General features: G+C 37.4%; 1 protein-coding gene across 3 annotated transcripts in view; it reads left to right on the top strand.

Annotated features, from left to right (window-relative positions):
• LOC123649459 (zinc finger protein 708-like) overlaps positions 1–10,829 on the top strand; it is a 56,498-nt gene extending 45,669 nt beyond the window's left edge. For all 3 annotated transcript variants that reach the window (XM_045567614.1, XM_045567615.1, XM_045567616.1), the window contains one exon: positions 7,776–10,829. In XM_045567614.1, the coding sequence (XP_045423570.1) occupies positions 7,776–9,841 (2,066 nt within the window). In that variant the 3' untranslated portion in view covers positions 9,842–10,829. The remainder of the gene's footprint in view (positions 1–7,775) is intronic.
• The last annotated feature ends 6,551 nt before the right edge of the window (positions 10,830–17,380 follow it).

Here is a 17,380-nt window from a genome sequence, read left to right as displayed (position 1 = left end):
ATATATTTAGGAGCTGTGTTGCATGCATATGTAGGTTTAATTGTGTATACTCTTGAAAAATTAACCTCTTTGTAATTATATAGTGAATGATTTTTATTTTTGTGACAGATTTTTCCTAGAAATGTATTTTGTACAACATAGGTATAACCATTCCTGCCCTCTTTTGTTTATAATTTGTATGGGATATTGTTTTCCATCTCTTCACTTTTAGCCTGTTTGTCCTTAAACAAAATTGTTGTTTGTAAGCAGCATAATTTTGGATTTGAGTTTTTTTAAAAAAATCCATTCACTTGCTCTGTTTTATTCCATTTTTGCTACTATGTCAAAATACCACAGACTAGTAATTTATAAAGAATATGAGTTTATTTGGCTCATGATTCTGAAGGCTGGGCAGGGAAAGAACATGGTACTGGCATCTGGTAAAGAACTTTTTCCTGCAATATAAAAAAACTGAGGGAGAGAGAGGGTGTGCATTAGACAGAGCTTTTTTTTTTAATAGCAGACCTATGCTCATGATAATTAACACTCCTATGATAAAAAAAGAAAAACCTTATTGACTCTTTTTGCCCTTATAGCCTAATTACCTTTTAAAGTTCCCACTTCTTTTTCTTTGTTTCTTTTCTGAGACAGAGTCTCACTCTGTCACCCAGGCTAGAGTGCCATGGCATCAGCATAACTCACAGCAACCTCAAACTCCTGGGCTTAAGCAATCCTCCTGCCTCAGCCTCCTGAGTAGCTATGACTACTGACATGCACCACCATGCCCAGCTGATTTTTTTATTTTTAGTAGAGACGGGGTCTCACTCTTGCTCAGGCTGGTCTCAAACTCCTGACCTCAAGTGATCCTCCTATGTTGGCCTCCCAGAGTGCTAGGATTACAAGCATAAGACAACTACCCAACCTGGTCCCACTTCGTAATTCCACCATATGGCAATTAGATTTTACCATAAATTTTAGAGACAACAATCAGTCTATAGCAGTGTCTTTTCATTAGATAGTCTCTTTATATGTGAAGTATTTATGTGAGGTAAAGACTTTCTATTGTAATTTTGTTTATTCTATCCATTTGATAGTGTTTTGTTTCTCTATTAGTACTATTTGCTCTTCTTTTTAACTTTTTTTGCCCCTCCCCCCCCCCGTTTTTTAACTTTTTTGATTCGTTTTTATTGTTGGCATATGCTTTAATTACTTTCTCTCTTTTTTTCCCCTGTATTTTCCTGGTGTTATTTCAATTATTTTCCTAGTGTTATTAAGTTATAAGACTTACATAGAACACTTGATACTTATAACAGTCTAGCTTAGGTCTACCTTAAGATAACAAATTAACTTCTTTGAATAGAAAAAATTCAACAGATTTTGTACTATTTATGTTACACTTTACACCGTTTTGTATTGTATATCCATTAAATTATTGTGGTCATCTTCATTTTTAATAGTGTCATTTTGTAGTTTGTATTCTAGAGTTAAAAGTGATTTCTGCATCATCATTACAGTATTAGAGTATTCTGAATTTTCCATTGTATTTAGCATCTCCAGTGAGATTTATAGTTTTGTATGTTTTCATATTGTTGGTTACCATTCTATCATGTCATGTTGAAGAATTCCCTTCAGCATTTCTTGTAAGACAGGTGTAGTAGTGATGAATTTCTTCAACTTTTTTTGTATGGGACTGTCTTGATCTCTTCTTCATTTCTCAGGACAGATTTTTCAGATAAAGTCTGTTTAGTTGTCAGGATTTTTTTTTTTTTTCTTCCTTTAGCACTTTGAATATATGGCCTCACTTCCATCTGGCCTCCAAGATTTCTGCTGAAAAAAATCTGCTAATTTTATAAAAGTTCCATTATATTTGAAGACTCTGATCTGCTGTTTTCAATCTTGTCATTTTTGTCTTTGTATTTTCCAATTATAATGTATTCTTACATTATAATGTATCCCTGCTTTAGGTATTTTGAATTTAATGAAACTGAATGTCCACATATTTTTTCTAGATTTGGGGAGTTTTAAGACACTAAATTTTAAATAATCTTTTTTGTCTTTATCCTTCCTTTGAAAATCAAAACTGCATATATTTGTTCACTTAATGATGCGCTCTCAGACCCATATCTTTCTTTACTCTTTCATTTTTTTCTTTGTTATTGGCTATTTTCAAATGACCTTTCTTTGAGTTTGCTGAAGTTTTATTCTGAATAATTGAGTTCCCTCTAAAAGCTTTCTATTAGATTTTTCAGTTCTGCCATTGTGTATTTCAGCTGTACGATTTTTTTTATCTTTTGTACTTCTCTATTAAAATTCTCATTTTGTTATGCATTACTTTATAATTTTTTATCCATCTGTGTTCTTTTGTATCTCACTGAGATGAATTCTTTGTCAGCCAGTTCTTAGATCTTCATTTTTTTAGAGATGATTACTGGAGCTTTATTAGTTTCTTTTATTGGTGATTATATCTGCCTGATTCTTTGTGGTCTGTATATCCTTGGTTTCTGTCTTTGAATCTGAAGGACCAAAGACCTCTTCCCGTCATTATAAACAAGTTTTGGGAGGTAAATACCTTCTCCTATTGGGTACCTGGCCTGATGAGATTTTTTCTGAGATTGTAGTTGAGTGAGGTTGGAGTCAAGTCATATGACTGTTACTAGGTCTGCAGTGGGTTCCATCGTTGGCAGACTTGTTATGAAACCATCAAACAGTCATGGATCCTGGCTACTCCATGGGAAGACTAAATTTTTTTCAGGATCTTGATAAGTAGGACTTGTGGTAAGACAAGAAACTGCAGTTGTTTCTGCAAATGCAGTACTGCTATGATGTATGTGGACAGGTTTGGCTCCTGCTGAGTCTCTAGGAGTTCTCTCACTCAGTCATGAGACAGGTCCTTGGATGGGCAGGACTGACCCCTGATTACAGCTGAGAGGGGCTGGAACTGATGTATAGGGCTTCTATAGTATAGTGTAGCCACAGCTGACAGCAATGTCTTCAGGTCTGTCTCTGAGTCCATGTCATGTCTCCTTCCAATTTTTTGGGTGAGCAGGACTGCTTCTAGACTTTGGCTGACATGGGCTGGAACTGGTTAACAAGGCAATTTTAAAATTCACAATAAGATTTTTGTTAGCAGGCCTCCCTCTATGGAAACAAATGTGTGTGCTTCCAGACATATGTCAGACATATGTCAGATTGAGCAAAATGGGTCCTGGACTGTGGCTGAGGAAAGGTTTTAGCGCCACTTCAAGATCAACTTTGAGATCAATATTGGTGATTCTGCATTCAGGAACACAGATGGATTTTTCTCCCTGATAATCTCTGTGAAAGCAGGATTTCACATACAATGGCTGAGAAGTGAAAAGGGTGGGTTTTAGGTTGATTTAGTTGCCAGAGATAGGACCAAGATCTACAAGCCTGTTTACCTGAGACACAGGTGGATATGAATCTTCCTGTGTATCTTTGCTGATGGTGCTAGTGGCAGGACCAAGGTTAAATGGGCTATAGCTACGTCTACAGTGGGATGTGGTCATTTTTGATTCTGTTGGCAGGACTATTATTGGCAAGTCTGCCACTATGTCATGGTCCACCTCTCTCGAAATCATCCTCCTCAATCTTGGGCTCCACCAAGGTATCACAGACCTTGACCTGTATCCCAAAACTCCCATGAAGCCTCTCTTGTTTGGGCATGGCTATCACATTATGTTGTGGGGGGTATGAGAGGGAGACCTCCTATTCTGTCATTTTGATTATGACACTCTCCTGTATGTTTCACTTTCTGAAATGCTACCTATCAAATTTGTCCATGTTTGTTAGATTCAAAAGTTCTGAAATAAAATGCTAAATTTACATGTTATGTAAGAAATAAATCAGATTACTAGTGGGCACCACATATTTATTAAAATGTTTGGTTTTAAGTTCAAGTTTATTGCAGGCAAAAAGGGATCATTAAAATTTATATCCATTTTTCTCAGCTTATATTTAAATGATGGCATAATTTAATCCTAAATATTTAGTTTTTATTTGAGTAATTCACACAATATTTTACAACATTTATGTTGTTCCTTCATTTGGAAATGTCAAGATTTTCTTAGCTTCCAAAGGCTGTATTATTGCAATTAGAAAAGAGAAAGAATTAAAGTCATTCAAATTGGAAAGTATGAAGACAAATTGTCCTTGTTTGTAGACAAAATAATCTCATATTTAAAAAATCCTTAAGACTACACCACACAAAATAAACTGTTGGAATTATTAAAAAATCAGTAAAGTTCCGGAATACCAAATCAACATAGAAAATAGCATTTCTGTACAGTAATGGTGAACAAAAAAAGAAATTTCAAAATTTTATAGAAAAGATACAAAAAATAAGTCAGTCCATTTTGAGTTCTTGTTTGTATAGAGTGCAAGGTAAGGTCCAACTTCAATTTGTCCAATTTGGATTTCCAGTATACCTAACCTTATTTTGTGAAGATACTGTCCTTTCCTCGTGATATTTTTGAATCCTTGCAGAGCAAAAATTGACTATTTACATGAACGTTTACAGAGGCTTTCTAATCTGTTTCATCGTCTGTCTTTATGCAAGTACCACACTGTTTTGAATACTGTAGCTTTGTAATATGTTTTGAAATCAGAAAGTATGATGCCTCTAACTTCATTTTTCTATTCCAATATTGTTTGCTTGATCCTTTGAGATCAAACATTTTTTTTCTTCTAGTTTATTTTTGCTGTAGAGATCAAACATTTTTGATCCTTTGAGATTCCATAGGAATTTTAGAATATTTTAACACATGTGCAAAAACTTCCATTGGTATTTTGATAGAGATTTCATAAATCTATAGATCACTTTGGCTAGCATTGACATATTAACAATATTAAGTCTTTTAGCTCTTGAACAAAAGTGTTTTCAAGAGTTTCTTGTTGTTTTTATTGTTTAATTTCCACATAGTTGTGGACATATGACTTTTCTTTTGGTTTTTACTTCTAGTTTTATTCTATTGTAGTCAGAAATAATATTTTGTGTGATTTCTATATGCTTAAATTCATTGAGACTTTTTTTGTGGCTTACCAGGTTGTCTATATGGCATAATGTGTCATATGTACTTAAGAATAGTGTTTATTCTGCTGTTGTTGAGTGGGGAGTTCAGTATAAGATTTTTAGCTGTAATTGATCTATGGCGTTGTTCAAGTCTTCTGTTTCCTTTTTGTTCTTTTGCCTGTTTCTTTCTTTCTTTCTTTTTTTTTTTTTTGAGATAGAATCTCGCTGTGTTGCCCGGGCTAGAGTGAGTGCGGTGGAGTAAGCCTCACAGCAACCTCAAATTCCTGGGCTTAAGTGATCTTACTGCCTCAGCCTCCCAAGTAGCCGGGACTACAGGCATGCGCCACCATGCCCGGCTAATTTTTTCTCTCTATATTCTTAGTTGTCCAGATAATTTCTTTCTATTTTTAGTAGAGATGGGGTCTTGCTCTTGCTCAGGCTGGTCTCAAACTCCTGACCTTGAGCGATCCACCCGCCTAGACCTCCCAGAGTGCTAGGATTATAGGCGTGAGCCACCGCGCCCGGCCTGCCTGTTTATTTCTTTTCATTATTTAAAGTGTGGTATCAAATTATCCTACTATTATTGTGCTGCTCTCTGATTTTTGCTTCAGTTCTATAAAAGGTTGCTTCATATATTTTGGAGCTGTGATGGTCAGTGCATATATATTAATACTTGTGATAGGTTCCTAATCAATGGACTCTTTTGTCATTATATAACATCTTTTGTTGTCCCTTGTGGCAATTTTTGATGTAACATATATTTTCAATGTGAGAGTATTTGACATTGCATTCACTACTATTTTTCAATTCTTTTCCTTTCAGTCTATGTGTGTTCTTATATTTAAATTGACTCTTTTGTAGAAAGCATAGACTTGGATCTTATTCCTTGAATTTATTCAGACAAAATATGATTGATTTAATTCATTTATGTGGAAAGTATATACTGAAAGGGAGTGACTATTGCATTTTATTTATTTCTGTAAGTCTTACAGGAATTTTGTTCTTGTTTTCATTTACTGTCTTTCTTTGTGTTTTGTTGATTTTTGTAGTGACATGGTTTGATTCTTTTCTCATTTCCTTTTGTGTATCTACTACATTCCTGTTAATTTTTTTTTCTGTACACCCCAGGAGCATTGAGATGTGTATCTACTATAGATATTTTCTTTGTGGTTACCATAGATATTAAATAAAATTTCTGAAAGTTATAATAAACAATTTTAAGCTGAAAACATTAATTCCATTCAAAGTCCCTGCCTTTTTTTATCCCCAATTTAATTCTGTTCATGTCACAAATTATATATTTTTACATTTTGTATCCGTTAACACAAATTTATGGTTATTTAAGGGTTTGTCTTTTCAAATATGTAGCAGAATTATTAATAGAAGTATTTTACCATTGTTACGATAACACAGAATACCAAATTATATATGCATATAATTACATTTATCATAGAACTTTATGTATTCACATCACCATGTGGCTAATATTTTACATTTCGATGTGAAGAATTGACTGTCTTTAGAAGTTTGTTCAGGGTATATCTCTTGAGTATACATTTTTTAAGATTTCTTGATATTTGAAATTTTTTTTTTTTAACTAATTTTTAAAGGACAGTTTTGCCAGAAATAGTGTTCTTGGTTGGTAGTTGTCCTTTTTGTAGCACTTTGAAAGTATCGTACTACACCTTTCTGGCCTGCAATGTTTTCTTTTTGCTAAAAAATCTGTTGATCATTTTATAGGAGTACCCTTATACATGCCAAGTACTTTTCTGTTTGTTTGTTTTGTTTTTGCTGATTTCAAGATTCTGTTAGTAACTTTTAAATCTTTAATTATAATGTGTCTTGTTTTGGGTCTTTTTGTGTTGTTCCTAGTTAGAGTAGGTTGAGCTTCTTTAAATTTTATGCTATTTTCTCTCTCAAATTTAGAAAATTCTCAGATATTATTTCTTCAGGTAAGCTCTCTACTCATTTTTCTCTCTTCTCTCATTATAGAATTCTCATTAGGAATATTTTGGCATGCTTGATGGTAATAAGTCCCTCAGGCTGTCTTCACTTTTCTTCGTTTTTTCTTTTTGTTTTCTTGACTATAATTTCAAATGGCCTATTATCAAGCTTGCTAGTTTTTATCTGCTATATCAAGTCTAGTGTTGACTCTATCTAGTGAATCTTTAAATTCGGTTATTTTATTTTTCAGTTCCATACTTTTTGTGTGTTTTTTTTTTTTTAGTTTTAATATGTTTATAAATAATCTCATTTTCTTTATGCATTGCTTTCCTCCTTTTATTTAGTTGTCTGTGTTATTGAGCTATAGGGCATCTTTTAGACAGATATTTTAAATATTTTTAACATTACTTTATAGATCTTCACTTCTTTAGGGTCACTTGAATATTTTTGTCCTTTTATTGGACTATATTTCTTAGTTTCTTTGATATATTTTCATTTTTAATGAGATTTGTATCATTTAAAAAACAACTACCTATTTTATCCTTTAGAGAATGACTTTGTTCAGGAAAAATTTAGCTCCATACAACCATACTACATATTCAGGGCACTTCTCCAGACTGCTGGCAGGATATGTCTTCTCTGGAGTACTCTATATATTTTCCCACTAAAATGGTTTGTCTATTTGTTGTTAAAACTCCTTAATCTTTACCCTCCATAATGAATTCCATATGTTCTGCAGTTTCTCTGTTGCTGTAATAGTTATTCATCTTTGTTCTCACTGGACTCAGCATGTCATTTACACTCTATCTGTATTTCTTTTCAGCACTACATGTGAAAGGAAGCAATAACCAGTCTCTTGAAAGCCCCAGAGAAACCCAAGACTTAGAATATAGTATTGGATTCAGTGTTCAGTCAAATATTTCTGATGACTTGAGATTTAAAATTAAAGAGAATATTTCTAAATGTGACCGATTTGATGAGCCCATCATTAAAACCTTATTATTCTTCCACGAACCAATAATACCATCAGATGCCAAAATCTACAACTGTGATCAGTATGATAAGATGTTTACCCAATCATCATTGCTTAATCAAGATCAGGGAATAGATAATTGGGAAGAACTTTACATATCCAATAAAACTTTAATGCCCTTTATCCAGAACTCTACCCTAAATAATTACCAAGATATTCATGTTGATGAGAGAATTTATCAATGCAATAAACCTGAAAAAACCTTGAACCAAGTCTTATGTTCTAAGAAATATCAGAAAGCTCAATATCCAGAGATCCAGTATAAATGTAAAAAATGTGCGAAAGTTTTTCATCAATGTTTAAAGTTTATTAGCCATGAGGATATCCATATTCAAGAGTATTCCTACAAGTGTAATGAATGTGAAGAAGCTTTTGTCCAGTCAGGGAAACATTCTCAAACTAAGGGAATTCATATTGGAGAAAACTCACACAGACCTTATAAATGTGAGGAAGTCTTTAATCAGTCATCCAATCTAAGAAAACATAACATAATCCATACTGAAGAAAACCTCTACAGATGTAAAGAATATGGTAAATCCTTTAACCAGAGTTCACAGCTTGAACATCAGAACATTTATACTGAGTATGAATCCTACATATGTAAAGAATGTGGCAGAGCCTTTACTCAGTATTCAGTCCTTCAACAACACCAGAGAATTCATACTGGAGAAAAACGGTACAAATGTGAAGAATGTGGCATATCCTTTACCCAGTCAGCAAGGCTCAGAATACATCAGGTAGTTCATACTGGAGAAAAACCGTTCAAATGTAAAGAATGTGGCAAAGCCTTTACTCGGTTTTCAAATCTTAGACGACATCAGAAAATTCATACTGGAGAGAAACCCTACAAATGTGAAGAATGTGGCATATTCTTTACCCGGTTGGCAAGCCTTAGAAGACATCAAGTAGTTCATACTGGAGAAAAACCCTACAAGTGTGAAGAATGTGGCATATCATTTACTGAGTCAGCAAGCCTTAGAAAACATCAGGTAGTTCATACTGGAGAGAAACCCTATAAATGTGAAGAATGTGGTAAATCCTTTAGCCATAGTTCATACCTTACTAAACATCAGAGAATTCATACTGGAGAAAAACCCTATAAATGTGAAGAATGTGGCAAAGCTTTTACCCAGTCAGCAAGCCTTAGAATACATCAGGTAGTGCATACTGGAAAGAAACCCTACAAATGTGAAGAATGTGGCATATCCTTTACACAGTCAGCAAGCCTTAGACTACATCAGGGAATTCATACAGGAGAGAAACCCTACAAATGTGAAGAATGTGGTATATCCTTTACCCGGTTGGCAAGCCTTAGACGACATCAGAGAATTCATACTGGAGAAAAACCCTACAAATGTGAAGAATGTTGCATAGCCTTTACCCAGTCAGCAAGCCTTAGAATACATCAGGTAGTTCATACTGGAGAGAAACCCTACAAATGTAAAGAATGTGGCAAAGCCTTCACTCGGTTCTCAAATCTTAGACGACATCAGAAAATTCATACTGAAGAGAAACCCTATAAATGTAAAGAATGTGGTAAATCCTTTAGACATAGTTCATACTTTACTCAACATCAGATAATTCATACTGGAGAGAAACCCTACAAATGTAAAGAATGTGGCAAAGCCTTCACTCATTTTTCAAATCTTAGACGACATCGGAAAATTCATACTGGAGAGAAACCCTACAAATGCGAAGAATGTGGCATATCCTTTACCCAGTCTTCAAGCCTTAGACAACATCAGGGAATTCATACTGGAGAGAAACCCTACAAATGTAAAGACTGTGACAAAATCTTTTACTGTAATTCACACCTTACTCAACATCAGAGAATTCATACTACAGAACCCCTATAGGCATAATATGTGTGAAAAGAGTTTTATCCCAAATATACAACTTAGAAATCACTAGAGAGTTCATAGAAAAAGAAACTTTACAGGTGCAATAAACGCATGGAAGTATTTAATAAAAACTTAAGTATAAGTGCATTAGGGGATTTCATACAAGTGACAACTAAAGCACACTTTCAGACTTTACACTAACCCAAAGTATTTATTGTAGAGAATAATGTGAAGTCAAAGCACTTAGATAATTTATCTGATCATATTTTTCAAAAGAGCAAGAATATTGATGTTTAGACAGGTACAATTATATTCCATGGGTACTTTGTATTGATAGTATTTGTAATTTTCAAATGCAAATATTAATGTAATTCTCAAATTAGTTGATGCTTTGCCTTCATTCTTAATGTTTATATGAAAATATGTGATCTGTTATCTTTGCAACAGAGCTATGAGGGGTCCTTCAATATTAGGTGAATATGATTACTATCAATTTTTCCATGAAAGTTTAATGGCAAATGTAAAATACATTAAGAAAATGTAGAGAAAGTTACTTTTTGTGTTTGAGTCATAAAACAATGATGCAGGTAAGTATACGGTATGTAATCTAGTTTTTTTCTTCTGTATTAAAGTAAGAGAGAAACATTCTAAGTTTTCAAAATCAATCATTTTACCAATTGCTCCTTAAGTAGGCAAAAACTGGCCAGTTAGTTAAAAGACTGACATTATCTTTACAGTAGAATCAAATAGAAGTCTTGAATATTATTTGATGTGATAGAGGACATAAAAACCTTGAATGTTATTTGATGTAATAGAAGTAAAAACATCTTCACAGATATCACAGTAAAGTGAAGATAACTTCTATCTAAAAGGTTGTATATGTATATATGTTGATACGGTTCCAATAAAGATTATATGAAAGTATAATTCAAAATCTTACCTTTAAATCCAAAATCATCATTCATAAAATTTTACCCAATAGTTTTCTTTGCACATGACCCTTTCCTGGGCCAGTTGAACACATAGAGATGATTTGTTTAGATTTACATTGAATGCAATATACAATATATTGAGCTAAAAACAAACTTTGTGTAAGAGAACTATAGAGGAAGAAATGCATGTGTGTTTGTGTGTGTGTGTGCCTATATTCAGAAAAAAATGGAAATAATGGATCAAAACATAATTTCACAAGATTTGATGATTTACAAGCAAACTAGACTGCACAAATTCTCAAAGCAAATTTAGTTTCTGTATTGTATGTTAAATTTATTTCTCACAAATCTCATGTCTCCAGGGTGCAGAATGCCCCCATACAATTCCTGTCCTTTCACTTGCTACCTATTCAGTTAAAGTAATTATATAATTTTCTTATCCTTCAAATTGTTGAAAAAAGATGGACATGCTCACACTTTAGGCTAAGGCAGCTTCTACCCTTCAAGCTGCACAAAACACCAGGATAGATTTTCCAACTGCATCTTCTGAGTTTCAAACTTATCCACAAAGCTAACTGGTAACATAGATGTGGAGGTTTTCATATCTTTTTCTAACAGTAATTGTTCATCTAGCTTTTATACCTTCATCTCAGCTGATAACTGGCTTCTGTGACCACTTGCAAAGCTCCTAGTAATGCCCAATCCACTGTTAATGCCACATGGTGATCTTCCTTACCTTAAGGGTAATACAGCTTTCTACTGACAAGTTCTTTAGTCCCTCTAGAATTTTAGGGGCATCCCTGTACTCAGTGGTTGGTGTGCATCTCACAAATGGGCTACATCACCCCAAATAGACGAGAAGTAACACTCCATACTTTTCACTCCAATACTTTCTTCCTCTTGCCCACACTTTGGTTACTAGATTTGTCCTGACTAGCTCTTCTGTTTTGTAAAATGTCCATAAATGCAACGTTATGCTCAAATGCAGAAGGAGCCAGGAAACCAAAGAAGAGGCAGACAAATCCCATTTGTCAGTAGAGGGTGATTTATTATGGAATTTATAGATAGATAGGTGCATGGTCATGGGTGGCAATAAGACAGATTGATCTCCATGCTGTTACACCCCAGATACAGGGCTTATAACTATATGAAAAGGGTACACATATTCATGTGGAGAACAATTAAAGTTGACCTTCCAGGAAAAGACAAAAATGCCAATGTTATATACATCATAGCCTGTAATTTGTATCATAACATCAAGGTTGTTTTGACCTAAGGGCAGTATTTATGGTAGTGTGTGCTCTTATACTAGGAAGAGTTGATAAAGTAAAAATCTGAGAGGCATTCCCAGAACTGGGGTTAATTAGAAGTCAATATGGCATATCAGCATCCAAGAGGAAGGTACTTTAGACTCCACAAAGCTCCCTGTCTAGTCCTATGGAGATCTTAGGGTTCAGAGGAGTCCAGTGGACCAGGCAGTTTGAATCTCTTTGACTCTCAAATAAATGACAATTGAACTTTCATAAGTCCCCATTATGCCCAAATTTATTCTTCCTTCTTTTTCCTCTCTATAGAAAAAGTTCCAGAAGATTTTAAAATCTTCCCAAAAGAAAACATGCTAAACAGGGTCTGCTCATCAGTGAAAAGTGGAAGCCAGGAGATGGGGGCCAGAGAAAATGGCAAGGTTGAAAGAGGTACTGGGACAGCCATGAGTGTGTGTTTTACCTTCTTTCTCACTGAAAGTTTACTTTAAAAATACAAATCAGGCTGGGCGCGGTGGCTCACGCCTGCAATCCCAGCACTCTGGGAGGCCGAGGTGGGTGGATCGCTCAAGGTCAGGAGTGCAAGACCAGCCTGAGCAAGAGCGAGACCCCGTCTCTACTAAAAATAGAAAGAAATCATCTGGCCAACTAAAAATATATATAGAAAAAATTAGCCGGGCATGGTGGCGCATGCCTATAGTCCCAGCTACTTGGGAGGCTGAGGCAGTAGGATCGCTTAAGCCCAGGTTTTTGAGGTTGCTGTGAGCTAGGCAGACGCCACGGCACTCACTCTAGCCCGGGCAACACAGCGAGACTCTGTCTCAAAAAAAGAAAAAAAAATACAAATCACCAGTCATGTTTAATTTGGGCTAACAGGAAAAGAGATGTTTGTCTGTGGACAGGTCAGAAGTGTGGAGACAGGAGGCCCTGGTAATGGAATGTGCTGATGACAGCTGGGATGTTCAGCAGGGGTGATGAACTGGCAGAATTAACAGTTCTCTGGTTCCAATGCTGGTCCATCCTATTGGCACATAGCTTTCTCCAGGCTGTTGGGTAGATTCGGTAGGGGGCTTACTTCCTACACCAAATTAGCCCAACAATTACTCAGGAAGCCAAACCCATTCTGCTGCGTCTGTCTGTACTACATGGGGATAGGCTGGCTGCCCAAACTAGGGATGGGGATGGCCATTCTATGAGCCATTTGGGCACATAGGCTGCCCAGCTTTTATTCCAGGGGGCATACTGGGTACAGACATGTTTTTGCTGTGACTCTCCACTCTGTGCCTTTGTAGACACTGCTAATCAACCACAGTCAGGATTCTTAGCCCTGTGACCAGTTAGCAGTGATATGTGTTCCAGGTGGCTTAAGAAAAGGATATGGGAGACTCATGCATTCCTTCCTGACCAGACCTGAGAGCCTTCCATGTAAATGAGGAAGCAAAGTGTCATCACCAATTACCCTGAGAAGACCCCATCTTATTAGTCCCAAATAGCACCCTGGGTGACCACTTACTGAGTGGAGGAAGAGACAGTTCTGTGCAAACTCCCTTCCTTAGGATTGTGAAGCCTTTACAGTGGTCTCTTTTGGGCAGAGAAATTCCAGTGGGGCTGGGGCAGGCAGAAGCCACTCAACTAGGCCTCCCAATATACCCTGTCCCCCTCCCAGCATGGCTGGCCTTGGCTGGGGAATGAGACAAACATTGAGACCCCAGAAGTTGGGACCCAGGTCAGTGGTGGTGCTGACCACAATCACCATTGTGTTGATTACCACAGTGAAAAAAATTTCAATGTAAAACTATAGGTATCTGCAATAGCAAGGATGAATATCAAAAATATGATGTTGCATAAAAGAGAGTAGATGTAAAAGTATATGTGGTGTAAAATTTCACTTATATAAAATAGAAAAAGCAAAGAAATCTGAGGTTCTGGCTTTTAGTAATGGTGGAGTAGCTTGTTAAATTACCATTCTACAGACAAAAATGATAAAAGCTTAATAAAATAATTATATATCATTGTATAGAAACATGCATCTAAATTGTTATAAGTAATATGACATATGTATGCATAAGCACTAGATTATTTCATCTGTGCCCACTGTAGGGAATATAGGTATTAAAATTTGAATACAGCCAAGTTAACTTCCTCTTCAAAAAATAGTAATACTCTTAAAAGTATTATAACAAAACCCAGAGTGTCTCTATAACTATCATTTATAGTTAATAGTCACAATTTTAAAACTCATGAGACATGTGAAAAACATGAAAACGTAATCCATAAACACAATAACAAGCAGGCAGTAGAAGCTATCCCAAGATGTCCACGATGGTGTAATCGGCAGACAAGGATTTGAAAACAGCTATTATATGTTTATAAGAGTAAAAAAAAATATTCTCATAATGATTTAACAGATGTGGAACCTCCGTAGAGAAATAGAGACTATAAAAAAGAATCAAAGAAAAAGATAATAAAAAGAAAAAAAACCTATTTTTGAGCTTATCCACAGATTAGAAAAAGAAGACAAAGCAATAGACATTATCCAATTATCTGAAGAGTGAAAAAATTGAAAAAAAATTAATAGAGCCTTAGAGACCTATAGAATGATTGAGTCTGAGAGAGGGGAGAGATAGAAAAAGTAAATGGAGTACAAAAGTAAATCAACAACTAATAGCCAAAAACTTCCACAAATTTGTTAAAAAACATACACTGTTATAGCCAAAATGTCAATAACGTCCCCCCTCCTCCTCAAAAAAATACAAATGAAACCATACCAAGCACATATTGTGATTTAGGAAACTGGCAGGGCAGAGTTTTCTTTTCTTTCTTTCTTTCTTTCTTTTCTTTTTTTTTTTTTTTTTTTTTGAGGGGGAGTCTCACTCTGTCACCCTGGCTGAAGTGCAGTGGTGTGATGATAGATCAATGCAGCCTCCAACTTCTGGGCTCCCAAGTAGCTTGCACAGGGCAGGATTTGTGATTGACTTGTCAAGATTTTCAATTTTTACTATTTATAATTATGGAAAATAGGTTATCCTTAGAGGTTTTTTCCTAGAAGAAAGTCTGACATATCAGGCATAGATTACTGACAGTTATTTAAAGAAGATGACTTCCCAGCCTTGTTTTTTTTTTTTTTTTTTTTTGAGACAGAGTCTCGCTTTGTTGCCCAGGCTAGAGTGAGTGCCATGGCGTCAGCCTAGCTCACAGCAACCTCAAACTCCTGGGCTTAAACGATCCTACTGCCTCAGCCTCCCGAGTTGCTGGGACTCCAGGCATGTGCCACCATGCCCGGCTAATTTTTTCTATATATATATTTTTTAGTTGGCCAGATAATTTCTTTCTATTTTTAGTAGAGACGGGGTCTCGCTCTTGCTCAGGCTGGTCTTGAACTCCTGAGCTCAAACAATCCACCCGCCTCGGCCTCCCAGAGGGCTAGGATTACAGGCATGAGCCACCGCGCCCGGCCCCAGCCTTGTTTTAAAGTTTTAATTTTCCACCTTGGAAACCACTTAAATTTGTTTCTTTCAAATTCTGTAGTAAAACTGATGCTCCAGAAAGATGTGCAATGGATATTCTGGTCTTGTACATCCTCCCTGCACAGAATTGAGGCTGCGCCCAATGCAGTTTCAGAAGCTTGTAGTAGTGTAGTACTTAATCTGAGAAGTTAAATGGAAAAATGAATTAAGAGAATTATCACTGTTAAGTTTCAACAGTAAATTATTAAAAATGGTTTCAAAGGGATATTTAAAAAGGGATGTCAAAAGAATTTCCAAGGGTGACTTATTCAGCTCAGAAATGCAGACATTGTATTATTACCTCAGTACACACTTTCCTAATGCTTTGGGAAGGATCACGGGACACTTTGGGTCCTGTTGGCTTCTGTCATTTATGGCCGAGAGGTCCTAAATAGAACACCCGAGTCCTGGGAACCAGCTTGGGTGGGAGTCACAGAAGTGGTGGATGTGGCCTCCAAAGCAGGTTAGGGGGTCTCTTCCTTGTGTGGCTGAGTTCCCTGACTGCATGAAGCAGAGGTAAGGCCTTTCCCCTGTGATGTTTTCTCTAACAGTGGCAGAAGAGTCCCTCTGAGAGAACTGACCGAGACGTGGGCTATGATGCCAACCCAGGCATCCAAGAGGTGCTCCTGGGGTGCAGAGAGGGATCTGTTACAGTCTGGAGGAATAGAAAGGTGGCTTTGAAAAGGCAAATGCCAGGTTACCAGGGACCAGGTATTTTTATTTTAGGCAGTGAACTGACACTATAAGACACTTACCAGGAAACTTCCTGCCTGGGTTCCCAAGCCCGAGAACTGCCAAGGCCCATAGGCCTTTAGCTCCATTACATGGCGGGGCAGTACTGTGTATGTCCAAAAAGGCAAGACAAAGAAAGGGGCAGTGTTGGGAAAGGGCAGATCTTATGAAGCGAATGTGAGGAAGGGTGGAGGAAAGAGGAGGTGGAGGGTGGACGGAAGGGGCGGGGAGGACAAGTAGAACCATGGCAACTCTGACTAAACTGAGAGACCCCCTGGGTTCCTAGCTGGTCTGTGAAGACTCAAACTTCAGGCAAGACAGGTCAGAAGCTGGCATCTCCTGAAGATGTGGTGTCACAATTATGCGGGTGAGACGGGTCCCCCTGGTATCTATGCTCACTTTCCACAGTCAGGAGAGGTTTCAGAACGACCAGGTTTCCATCAGCCAGGCAAAACTCCTCTGACCATGCACGTAGGATGGGCGCAAGGAGGTGCACTCGCAGGGCATGCAGGGCAGTGTAACCCTTTCCCAGCTCTCAGCCCTTTGGTCGCGGGGCTGCAGGACTGCAATCCCAGCATGCGTCGGGCTCGGGGGTGTTGCAGCCCTGGAGGGAGGGGTAGGGAGATGCGCGCCTCGCCCGGCATTCTGGGAGTTGTAGTCTCGTCGCCGCTCCCAGCCCTTTGGTTGCGGAGCTTCAGGACTACAATCCCGGCATGTGCCAGGCTCGGGGGACGTGCTCAGCTCTGGAGGGAGGGGCTGGGTGGTGAGCACCTCGTCCTTTCCGAATGCAGCTCGTTGCAGGCTCTCTGCCACCCCTTCAAGACTGAGTCCAGGCAGGGACCAGAGGGGACAGTCCAGGCGGGGCAGTGAGGGGGATGTGAAGCTGCGAAGTACACCTCGCATTTGCCTTAACCTGGCAGGTCACCTGGCTCCACCTTCAGTTGCGCAGCTTCATTTTCTTTCCCACCCACGCCGGGGGGTCTTTGGACATCATCATCTACCTCCTCCAGCCCACGGGGCCGCCTGCTTTCCTAAACTGCTGTGGGAACTGGCTGATGCCTGAGACACCGTTCGTTGTGCTGCTGAGCCCTGCTTTCTCCAGGCAGAGCTCTAGTTCATCCG

This window comes from Lemur catta, chromosome 13 (genome assembly GCF_020740605.2).
Source record: "Lemur catta isolate mLemCat1 chromosome 13, mLemCat1.pri, whole genome shotgun sequence".
Classification (NCBI taxonomy): Eukaryota; Metazoa; Chordata; class Mammalia; order Primates; family Lemuridae; genus Lemur; species Lemur catta.
Note: the sequence above shows the minus strand (reverse complement) of the source record. Positions and strands in the feature narration are given on the sequence as shown.